Source organism: Echiichthys vipera (assembly GCF_963691815.1).
Source record: "Echiichthys vipera genome assembly, chromosome: 10".
In the NCBI taxonomy this organism is placed as follows: Eukaryota; Metazoa; Chordata; class Actinopteri; order Perciformes; family Trachinidae; genus Echiichthys; species Echiichthys vipera.
Genome location: NC_139835.1, coordinates 8,270,611 through 8,283,265, shown reverse-complemented (window position 1 = coordinate 8,283,265; position 12,655 = coordinate 8,270,611). Strand labels below are relative to the sequence as shown.

Below are 12,655 nucleotides of genomic sequence, written 5' to 3'. Positions count from 1 at the left end.
ACGAGGGGAGCTGTGAAGCTCCTGAGCCTGGAAAAAACAGCTCAAAGGTCACCTTGCTTCCACCAGAGAGAAAGCACTATTCCCTGTGGACACACACATGCATGTACACACACACACACACACACACACACACACACACACACATCTAAAAACATGCAGCGTGTACGTACAAGCACAGATATACAGAGATATCTGCGCAGGCAAGCACACACTTGTGTTTGAAGTGATGTATTCAAAGTAAAGACACACACACAGGCGCACACACATATAGCCTGGGGCTTGTCGGCCTCTGGCTGACCTAAGCAATTTATGACATTTAATAAAAGATTTTAAAAGAGTTTTGGCCAAGACAGAAGTGCTCTTCTGAGCAAAGGAGGGGAGGAGGAGGAGCAGTTGTGAAGGGGTAGGGCGAGAGGGTAAGGGGAGAAGATAAAGAAGGAAAGAGAGAATTATAACACAGAATATTTAATGTTTCCTGCTGCCCGGTGATATCAATTTGAAGCAATAAAAAATTCATCCTTGTAAAAGTATCTATGAACAAACATGCACAGCCATATACACATGCAGTCATCCTATCTCCATTGGGCAGGCTGACCTGTAGCAATGTGTTTTAAATGAATGTCGCTGCTTTTTTAGTGATTCCCACTTATTATTGACTCGCCATTCACTGAAAGGACAAACGGGTGGGAGTGGAAAAGGTCATCTCTATAACTCTCTGTCACATGTTAGAAAAGGTCTGCGCGAAAGGGATTCACTGCAAGATATCATGTTGTTACCACACACATCTGCGTCCTTCCTGCTGTGGACACGAGAATCAGAACAAAACTAACATGCATCAGTTTGTCTCTTGTGAGTGTTGCAGCAAGTGTTTGGTCACATTTCCTATGAAGACCACATCTATAGTGCATTATGTTGGCCTTTGTAGTGAATTATAACGCTTCGTGACTACATTAAGTCTTTTTCTTACTTGGAATATGATGTAGGTTTTATACCTTTCCAAAAGCACCCACATTTTACTTGAGATTCTCTGCATTTTGGCACCTTACATAATTATCACATTAATTATCCTGGTCAAATAATTGTGATTCACGATGTTATCCTGATAATCATCAAGATACACTTAAAACTCTTCAAATGGCACCTTATCACTTTACCATATCTTGCAGTTTGTTAAGAAACAAATATGTTCATTACATCACAGATAAGACACACGTCTTTTTTAAGCTAAACCCAAACCTTCATTATTTAATAAGGTAAAAAATAAATAAGAAGGTCCCCCTTTTTAAAATGTCATAACATCATAGTTTGTGATAAAAAGAAATCCCAGTGGAAGGGACTTTCAGCAATCACAGAGAGAGTGGAATTCAGAGAGGCCCAGTGAATATGCTGTAAATGGTAATTTCTACTGTATATGCATACAGCCTATTAAATCATCAAACTCACATTTGTCAAGGTGGTTGATACAAATCTGCACAGTGATGCTGATTGTACATGCAACAAACACTTCTTTTAGTCGGCTACATCAAATGAGAAGATGGATTGTCTGTCAAATAAAATTAATTCTACACAATTTCGACTTTGGCTGGATGTAGCCAAATAATTGTTACGGTTAGGGGAAAAACTGTAGTAAAATGCAGCGAGGATATTCGCGATTATCACGATCATGGAAATTTATCACGATCAACTTATTGTGTTTGTTGTTTTTTTTATCACAATCTGCATTAAAATCGTATATTGTCCCATCCCTAAAATGCATTACACCTTATTTCCCACCGGCAATGACTCATTATGATGAAGTATGGATTATTATAGATACATCACTATGTACTTCACTGTACTTAACACATACAATAATAACTTGTGATAATGCATGGACTATTATTTATATTACAGCATACTATGAGTCCTTGTTGAGGTGTGTATAGGTTAAAGTGGATATCAACCTCTAGATTGTAACCAGTCAAGAGCATCCATTGGACACTTTATTATATCATGAGTAATATAGAAGACATATCTATGTCTTATGATTGTTTACATAGGGCGTAAGAAAGAGTTATGTGTGTTTGCAATGCATTATAATTCCCTATGAATTATGGAGACAAACAAAAGTATGAAGTCACTATTGAAGAAACTAAATGTGGCATTAAGAAGGACTTGTGCATTAGCAATACAAAGATTTATCATTTACCATGTATTATGGAAGCACACTATCCAGTTTGATCAGGGGTTTTATGTGTGTGTTGAGGAAAATCTGACCCCACTTAAACAAACCTAAACCATTACTTGAGTACATTTTGAACAGTTTAGAGAACTATTTTCAGTTCAACATATTCTCATCAACAGGTTCGTAGGATATTGTACAAAAAGTAATGCACCAAAGTTCGTACAAAATATGACAATCTGGGGTGGCCAGTGGCTGAGCGGTTAGAGCAGTCTCCCCATATAAAGAGGATGAAGGTCCTTGAGGCAGCGGCTGCTGGTTCGAATCCAACCTATGGCCCTTTGCTGCTCCCCCCCTCTCTCATTCCTGTCTGCTCTTTTTTTAATAAAGGCTTGAAAACTGCCTAAAAGTAATCTTAAAAAAAAAGAAGAAAAGAGACAATCTATTTAATGTTGGAAATGGCGACCCAAAGTGGATAACGGTTACATTTTGTTAGTTTTTGTTCTGTTTTGTTACGTTGTGGAAACAAAAGGTGTCGGTGAGGTTTAGGCATCAAATCGACTTGGTTAGGATTAGAAAAAAGGTTGTGGTTAGACTTAGTAATACAGAGACATGAACACCAGTCCCCTGAAAATGTCTTTTTGGACCCGTCCACCACCTCCACCATCCTCCCTACGCGAAGATCAACAATCCTATACGTTACCTCATTTTAATACCTGGAATACACACTTATGTTTTTGCATTCATTTTCATCGTACAAACCAGTAATGAGAACAGCCTGTTCAGTTGATACAAGTCAGTGCACTAGTATTAACTCAAGATTCAAGATTTTTTATTGTCATTTCAACACCATATTAGACAGGTACATAGTTTGAACGACATTGCGTTTTTGGGGTGGAATGTTACTGTTAGTTTAAAAAACTTATTGCAGCGGGGAAGAAGCTGTTGCTGAACCTTGATGTTCTGCTGTGTGTGGACCTGCACCTCCTTTCTGAGGGTGGTTGGGATGAGTGGAGTCCAGTAGGATCCTGGTAGCTTTGTACAGGTGACGGCTAAGGGCGATATTTTCAATGGATGGGAGAGGGGAACCAGTTATTCTTGTGGCAGCCTTCACCACCTTCTGCGGGGCCTTCTTTTCTGAAGCATTGCTGTTTTCACACCAGAAGGAGATGCAGCTGGTATATTATGCTCTCCAAAGTGCACCTTGTATTGGTGCAACATGTCACCCAGAGCAATGGTGTGTCTCACTGATGTGTTTTTGAGCAACAATGGAGCTCATTGCACAGGAAGAAGATACATCAGGCTTTGGCAACACAGATGAGACTTGTCAGTAGAATCAGTTTGTTGTTGATTTTGGTCTTTTCCTAGTATTTGAAGAAATATATTGACTATTTCCAACCAGGACAGGTCTATAAAGCTTTCACAGTTGCAAAATGGCATAGCTAACCCCTGCGTGTACCCTTTCTTTCTTCTGTCCTGTACAGGAAGTGCCCACGGACCAACAGGATCAACCGGCAGAAGCAGAACAATGTCCACTTCAGTACAGAGAACACCATGCGCGCCTCCACTCGGCTTATCTGAGCCCAGACACATCGGACAGATTCCCCCTCCACTTTACGGAACGCTGTGGCGTTAGATGTCCCCTCCTGTCCTGTCCCCCCCTGCCCCCTTGTAGGCCAACCATGAAAATTAGGATCTGCTTCCCCTCACTCCTCGCCCTCTCTCCCAGTATGAACTTTAAGGATGCCCAGGGAGGATGGTGGTAAAGCATAAAGACAGAGCCGATGTACCAGCCCGTGATGAGTCTCACGTGGGATAATGTCGACCTAAGTCCCCAATGCTGCCAACCCCCCCAGTTGCAGATGTGTCTCCCTGCACCTAGTCACTTCTGCCGCCCAGGGTTTTTCTGAAAAACTGAACCATGAGGGGGGGGGGGGGGGGGGGGGTGAGTGTGTGAGTGTGTGTGAATGTGTCTTAGATGTGTGAGCTTTGGTAGAGGCAGGCTAGCTGGTGTCTGTCATTTCTAGATGGGGGGGTCAAAGAAAAGCGGGGTAGTGCAAAGCAGGGTAACAGGCTTTAAATGAGGTGTGTGTCGGTCGGTGTGGGAGGGGGGCGGGGGGTGGGGGGGTTCGGGGCTACACGTGATGCCTTGCACCTTGTGTTATAGGAAACCTTTGACAGAGGGCACAATGTTAGAGCTCTTTGTTCGGTTGTGACGATGACGTCAGCTTCTGTATCTTGGGTTCTATTTCCAATAGTTATTACTACATTGTCTTGATGGGTTCATTTTTCTGTAAATGTAAATAAATAATTTATATCACGAAATGTAACATGCTGTGTCGCTCTTTGTTTGTTGTTGTGGTAAACTTATTTTACAATGACAATAACATGCAGGCTAGTTAGTATGCATTACTGCCACAGTCATGTTGTTAGCTAACATGTTAGATGTATCTATTTTCTTTCAATTAATTTTTTCTTTTTCTTGTCAAGTCAATCATACACAGTAAATGTCACTGCGTAAAATCATCCCAGGGTCCTTTTTCTGGCAAATACATTCATCAAATAAGCCATTGAGACAGTTTTTTCGTGTATAAACTTTTAACTGGGATATCTCGGACAATCGCTAACAGCCGGACGTGACTAAAACTGATTAGCTCGGGGCAGCAATGTGAACGCATTAAAACGTCTTTTTAACCACTAATACTGCTAAAAATAACACCAAACCTCTGCAGTAGCATGATAAACATAAAATAGATCACCTACAATGTAGTCAGAGAACATAGAGTCTATTAAGAGTGTTTTAAAGACTTACCTGGCCCCTGTACCAGCTCCTCTCATTGTAAAGTCCATTCAGGTCATTTACCAAATACAATCCAAAAGGAAGAAGCCCACTGATGACTTATTCCAGCAAAACATGCAAACTTTGTGGCAGTTTGGTGAAATATGAGTTAATAATGGATATAAAAGGTTTGGAAAAGTCCCAGACAGCGAATTTCCCTGCAGCACCGAAATGTCACATGAGGGGTTGGGGCACGGTTGCCAACCGTCCCTTGAAAAACGGAATCGTCCCGTATTCAGAAACAAAAGTATGCGTCCAGTATTGAGCTGAAAAGGGACGCACTTTGTCCTGTATTACCGTGAGAAAAATAGTATGTAAAATGTCAAGAGAATGAATGAATAAATGGCGCCTTATAAGAAAATGTACGGTAAACTTATTCTCAGCCTCTTATTGACAGCACACTTACACACAAGTATGATGACCCAGAAACCTGCTCATCTCTTTGGTCGAGGTACTGCTGGCGAAGAAGATACCGGAAGACAGCAAAGCAGCATGGACGGAAGTGATGCCGACAGAACTTTCTCGGGCGGCACATCTTCTAGCAGCAATGCAACTACTCTGAGGAAAAAAAAACAGAAAAGAATGCAAAATTAGGAATGGTTGGAACATGGGTGGAAAATGTGCACAATACCATCTATGAAGCGCACTGCGCTGTGACTTCTCCCATAGCCCATGGTGGACAGACTTTCAGTTGTGGGCAATGGGCACACAAGAAACATAAGGGACACCAAAACTAGGGGAACCCCAGACCTATTTATGGTTCACCAGGCAACGCCAGAGGCAGATATGGTAAATAATGATTTTAACACTCTGGTTAAGGTTAATATGGGAAAGTACAATGAATGTCTGAATTGTATTGAGAAATATATAACAATATTATTTTCTGTGTAATAAGAAAGTACAATTGCTAGATGAGTACATTAAGTAGATAGATAATACATCAAACTAATAAATAGATGAATAACAATAATTAATAATAATTAATTAAAGGAGAGCTAATCAGTGTTAGCCAAGGCCTGCTGTTAGCGACTGTTAGTGACTCTCCGGGATATCCCTGTTAATAGTTCATACACAAAAAACAAATTGCCTCATTGGCTTATTTGATGACTGTATTTGTCGAAAAAGACCCAGTGATGATTTTACGCTTGAATTTCACTTTAACTGATGGAACAAAACACCTGCATTATACTGTAGCTGCAATAATGATGGGGAGCGTTTGTGCTTCTCAAAAATCCAATTTCTGAAACAGGTTGTTCAGCAGCACCATACACATGACAATCTTATATTTATTAGTTTTTCTAATAAATGTTGTCTGTATAATATTTGTTGTTTGTATCTGGAGTTATAATTTCCCCCTGGGATTATTAAAGTATTTCGGATTCGGAAGATAGAAATGGGCCGTATTGCACTTTGACGACGGTCCCTAACTGCGCCTGCGATGAGCCGACATTCAGTTCACTGCACCCTCGACTTTTTCGCCGTTTTTGGTGATTTTTGAGTTGATGAAAACTGTGAAACGTCCGCCTAAATTTACTCTCCAACAAAACTGGGGGGTCGAGGCTTTGACACGGAGCTATTGAAGGTATTAAACTAACTTCCTCCTACCACTGTGACTTTGCATCGATGTTTTCAGCCCGGTTTCCATCGCTCTGGTCATGAACAAGGAAAGCTATTCATGAAAAATAAAGGGAGCCTGTCCATTTAAGCATACATACATGTTTTACTATCGCCATCTTTTGACATAGCCTATTGTTTTCATTTCTCGCTGTTGTATGATTCTTTGATGGACGTGCACGGAGAGAGAAGCGTCAATCAGCAACAGGTGTCCACCGCCACTAGATGGTGCTGTGCTCACCGCAACCCGAACAGAACCTCTCTACTCCCGGCTTCAGAGGTGACTGTGAGCGGAACGGTTCTGCTTAATTGTATCCAGTTTCAACAACTGTACAACGACATTGATGATTAGAATTGATATGTACTTATTGAGTCCGTAATAGGTATGGTGTATAAGGTTGTCGTGGCCGAGTGGTTAAGGCGATGGACTAGAAATCCATTGGGGTCTCCCCGCGCAGGTTCGAATCCTGCCGACAACGATCGTTTTCTTTTTTCATTGTAGTTCATTGATCGACTATCCTGCAATTTTTTAGTACTATCTGCATAAACACCAGCTTTAAGTAACATCTCCCGAGATGTACGGCACTTAACTAACAGAAATGTCCTCATGTCATGTCTGGAGCTGATCCCAGCCTACATTGGGCGTGAGGCAGGGTACACCCTCGACATCAGTTATCGTAGGGCACATAGAGACAAACAAAGACAGACAACCATTCACACTCACATTCACACCTACGGGCATTTAGAGTCATCAATTAACCTAACACGTGCACGTCTTTGGTCTGTGGGAGGAAGCCGGAAAAATACCACGCAGACACAGGGAGAACATGCAAACTCCACCCAGCCGGGATTCGAAACGGGAACCCGCTTGCTGGAGGGACACGAGGGAGGTGTAAAAAAATACAGCAAAGGATAACCAATAAACTCTTAGCTAAATAGATACAGAAAGTATATATACAGTAAACAATAAACTATGCTAAAAAATCTATCTGTCACATCACATCATTCTAGTTGTGGCATCAGGCATTAAATAAAATAGAATCGGTAATAATTGCACAGGCAGGAGTTTTAATACTTACCAGTAACGTAATGTAATGCCAGATATGACTGATAACATCACACCGGGGATTACAGTATATAACTCTTCACTGCGTTTATGTGCTGTAACGAACCGGAGGAGCGTGAGCACGGACTGACAGAGAAATCATTTATCACTCTACTTACTTCTTTCAGTTATCACATTTTCTGGACCAACTTAATCTAAAGTTAACACTGATGCTGAGTCTCCAGCAGCTTTTCACACACAGAATGACCTGTCTTTTATATATAAGGTTGACTACTTGCAAATACTACAACTAAATAGAAAAATAAAAAATTGCATCCTTTAAATACTATAGTAAATTAAAGACTATACTAAAAACTGAATCTAAGTTATCTTCTGTACTCTTTTACAGATATTACTATTATTATCATCACTACCTATATCTGCTTTTAAATGTTTCTATCATTATTAACTGTAGAGATTGTGTCCTTATAACCAGGCATCATTATTACACAGCCAAGATGCAGGTCGTCTGCTTGGCCTGCAGCAGGCACATTACAAAGCTCTTACACTCATGTTTGTCCGTCATCAGGAGACCGTTTCCACAAGGAGGAATTTAGATCAGGCATGGTCTCATTACTTACTGTCAAACATTTTATGCAGTTCAACGACATTACGACATTAATGGTTAGGCATGCATACAGAAGTTACAAAACGATTTACCAACATTCCAAAATATACAAACTATGAATGTTTTCTACTTCTATTCAGGAACTGCAGTTAAAAAAATGAGAAACATTCTGCAATACAAATGTAAATTAAAGGTTAACTGCACCACCAAAACTCAAAACACAAGATTGGATCTTTTTAAAATGTGAATATGAATGCGCCAAATGGTCAAAAGGAAAAAAAAAAGATGGATCCATTTAAAACTAAAAAGCTCTGACTAAAACTCTGCAATCCTAAATTAGCCATTTTATTATTATCTCTGAAACAGGTTCACCTTCAATTATATCTGACCGTCAAATAGGCAGCTCGAAACAACATATCTCGATTCTTATGGAGTACAAGCTAAAATATTTTATTAGCATTTATTTATTTTTAGCAAAACTGTTGGTTAACCATTAATTAAGCCACCTCAGAGCCAGTGATTCACTGAAGGAGTTGATGTATTATCTGTAGCCTTAAGGACAAAGAGCACAAATGCCTCAAAAAGCCACATGAAACTCCCCAAAACTATTCTAATAAGGGAAAGGATCATAGTTCATATATGAGGTTTGTCAGGTGGAACTGTGCTCAGGGTCACCCATGGGTCATTCTGGCAGACTTAAGTATGTTCCCAGTGCTTTTGTAATGGACCTGTGGGCATACATGCAGCACATACAGACATGTTTATTTGTCTGAAGGGTAGTTCCCTGTCGGTTATTAACTTCAAATACGTAATAACCCAACTCTGCCTGTTATAGGGAAGGTTTTCGTTGCCGCCGTACTCTATGGAGGAATTGTTGGGTCTATGTAAATCTTAAATAAGTCATAGAGTGTGGTCTATATCTACTCTGTAAAGTGTCCTGAGATAACTTAAGGTTATGGATATAACCCCGGTTCTCTGATTAGCATGAGTGAGTGTCTCACTATGGGAACGCCTCCTGCGTGACCTCATCAGAAGCACAATAACACTACGCCAGCCCCCTATTGGCTGGCATTGATGACGCCTATGTCAGGGGGAGCAGGGACCCTCCCCCTATATAATAGGCTGACATAGCGAGAGTCGTCATTCAAAACAAGCTCACCTCTTCCTCGCTTCTCTAGCAAGGAGGGTGGTCTGGTGAGACACTCACTCATGCTAATCAGAGAACCGGGGTTATATCCATAACCTTAAGTTCTCTTTCATAGCATTCGTTTCGTGTCTCACTATGGGAAAAATGCTGACTCCCGAATTGCCAGACATGCCTGTAAAGAAGACAACTGTCCCCAGTGGGACCTCACTTGGTAGGATCTATGCTCTAAGAAGAGCCTGCGCTCAGGACCGTATGCGCTAGAGTTGGTGCTGTGACATCCAACTTATAGAACCTTGCAAATGTGTGGGGCGAGGCCCAGCACGCTGCCGCACACACCTCTTGAATGGGAACTCCCTTAAAAAGGGCCCAAGAGGTCGCTAGACCCCTGGTGGAATGTGCACGTAAGCCAGCGGGGGGCTGGAGACCCTTACTAGTATAAGCAAGGGCAATAGCCCCTACAATCCAGTGAGAAAGACGCTGTTTGGATACAGGCTTCCCAACATGTGGTTTCGCCCAGGACACAAACAACTGGTTGCCCTGTCTAAAACTCTGGGTCCTGTCAATGTAGGTTCGCAGTGCACGAACCGGACACAGGTTATGCAAACGCCGATGCTCCTCAGAGGAGAAAGGCGGGGGATAGAAAGCAGCTAATTCTATTGGGGAGCACGGGCCCAAGACCTTTGGGATAAAGGCTGGGTTAGGCTGCATGCTGACCCCAGTATTCCCAGGTGAAAAATGTATACATGCCTCATGCACAGAGAGGGCATGAATTTCGCCTATCCGCTTGGCCGAGGCCAAAGTAAGCAATAATGCTGTCTTCAGGGACAACATTTTCAATTCCACCTGCTCCATAGGTTCAAAAGGGGGGCAGGAGAGAGCGCCAAGCACTGTGGGAAGGTCCCACGATGGAGCCAGTGGCCTAAACGTAGGCAGTTTACGGCGCGCTCCCTTCATGAATTGACACACTAAAGGGTGTTGACCCACTGTCTTTCTGTCAAAACCGATATGGCAGGCTGAAATGGCTGCCAGGTACACCTTGACAGTAGAGAAAGCCTTACCCTTCTCAATAAGGTCCTGTAAGAATGACAGAATCACTGCCACAGGACACTGAAAAGGAATAGTTTGGGATTTCAGACACCAGCTCTCAAACATACGCCACTTGTGCTCATACAATGTTCTAGTTGATGAGGCTCTGGCACACTGAATAGTGTCAATAACATTGGAAGGAAGCCCTGCTGTATTCAGGTTGAACCACTCACGGGCCAGGCCCATAGAGCTAGCCGCTCTGGGTGGGGATGGAATATCTCCCCCCGTGCCTGAGATAACAGGTCCCTGCGAAGTGGCAGCGGCCATGGTGGACCCGACAGGAGCTGAAAGATTTCTGCCAGCCAGTGCTTCCCTGGCCAACGTGGGGCTACCAGGATCATGGACAGACCTCCCCCCCTCACTCTGGCCAGAGTGGGAGAAATGAGAGCCACTGGGGGAAAAGCATACAGGAGGGTTCTCGGCCACTCCTGTGACAGTGCATCCACCCCCAGGGGGGCCCCCTGATCGCGTAGAGAGAAGAACAGGGGGCACTGCGCATTCTCTGCCGACGCATAAACGTCCACTGTTGCCTGCCCAAACTGTGACCAGATCTGCTTCACCACGTCGGGGTGAAGCCTCCAGTCTGCATAAAGTGGATCGCCCCTGGATAACAGATCCGCCCCCCAATTCAGAACGCCTGGTACATGAGTCGCTCTGAGTGACAGCAGGTGCACACTGCTCCAGACCATCAGTCTGTGTGCCAGCGTGTGTAACTGGGGGGACCGTAGCCCCCCCTGTCTGTTGACATAAGCCACTACGGTGGTGTTGTCCGTCCTCACCAGAACGTGATGACCACTCAGCAGAGGGAGAAAGTGTCTTAGCGCCAGGTGAACGGCCAACAGCTCCAGACAGTTTATGTGGGTGGAGCGCATGTGAGGCTCCCACCTCCCATTCACTGTTCTGCCCTCGTGGGTGGCACCCCAGCCTGTCAGAGAAGCATCGGTGGTGATCACTTTTCTGGCTAGGATGGGTCCTATAGTGACCCCCTGAGTCAGAAAACCCAGACTCCTCCACTGGCGCAGCGCTAGTGAACAGTCTGGGGAAACCCTTATCAGGCGACGCCCATCGCGGTGTGGGTCCAGACCTAGAGAGGCTACCCAGCGCTGAAGACCCCTCATATATAGGCGCCCCAGTGGTATGGCCACCACAGAGGAGGCCATCATGCCCAGCAGCCTCTGGCATTGTTTGAGGGTAACCATGTTGCCCCTTCGAAACAGTGACAGAGTTCTCTGCATAATATCCACTCTCTCCCGGGATATAACCGCCTTGGCCAGGACAGAGTCCAGGTTGAGCCCTATGAAGGTGATGCGTTGACTGGGCGTCATCACGCTCTTTTCTGCATTTATCCGGAAACCCAGGCCTACCAGGTGCCGTATGACAGCCTCTGTATGGCACGCCACCTCCCAGCGGGAGGGAGCTGCCACTAGCCAATCGTCTATGTAAGTCGCCACTCGGATGCCCCCCTCCCTGAGCGGGGCTACTGCTGCCTCTGTGCATTTTACAAACACCCTTGGGCTCAGTGACAGACCGAATGGCAGAACCATAAACTCGTAGGCTATCCCCTGAAAAGCAAAACGCAGATATTTCCTGTGTGGGGGATATATTGGAATGTGGAAATAAGCATCCCTCAGGTCGATTGACGTAAACCAGTCGCCTGCATGCACGAAATGCAGCAGAGAAGCATGTGTCAACATCCTGAATTTGTATTTTCTTAGATAACGGTTTAGGGCACGGAGGTCCAGAATGGCTCTCATGCCCCTCCCCCTTTTCTTTGGGACTAGGAAATACCTTGAGTAAAAACCGCTTTGAGCTTCGTTGGAGGGGACCACTCTGATAGCTTTTTTCTCTGTCAGATTGGAAATTTCTTCCATGAGAATTTGGGCAGACTCGCCTCGAGCGTGAGAGTAGTTTATTTCCCTGAATTGTGGTGGAGCGATATTGAACTGAAGCCTGTAGCCCTTCTCTATCGTTCTCAACACCCATCTCGACTGAGTGCAGGCAGCCCAGCTCTCCCTGTGTAAAGAGAGGGGGCTGACCGGCCACTCTGGTGTGTTGGCGCCCTCGTGCGGCTGCGGTGCGCACCACACACCGTCCATGCGCTCCGACGCCTCCAAACTGTGGCTTGGAGGCGCATG

General features: G+C 44.0%; 1 protein-coding gene across 3 annotated transcripts in view; it reads left to right on the top strand.

The window, feature by feature from the left end:
• The window catches only part of tmeff2a (transmembrane protein with EGF-like and two follistatin-like domains 2a), a 144,826-nt gene extending 140,770 nt beyond the window's left edge, over nucleotides 1–4,056 (top strand). For all 3 annotated transcript variants that reach the window (XM_083921748.1, XM_083921747.1, XM_083921746.1), the window contains one exon: nucleotides 3,646–4,056. In XM_083921748.1, the coding sequence (XP_083777874.1) occupies nucleotides 3,646–3,742 (97 nt within the window). In that variant the 3' untranslated portion in view covers nucleotides 3,743–4,056. The remainder of the gene's footprint in view (nucleotides 1–3,645) is intronic.
• The last annotated feature ends 8,599 nt before the right edge of the window (nucleotides 4,057–12,655 follow it).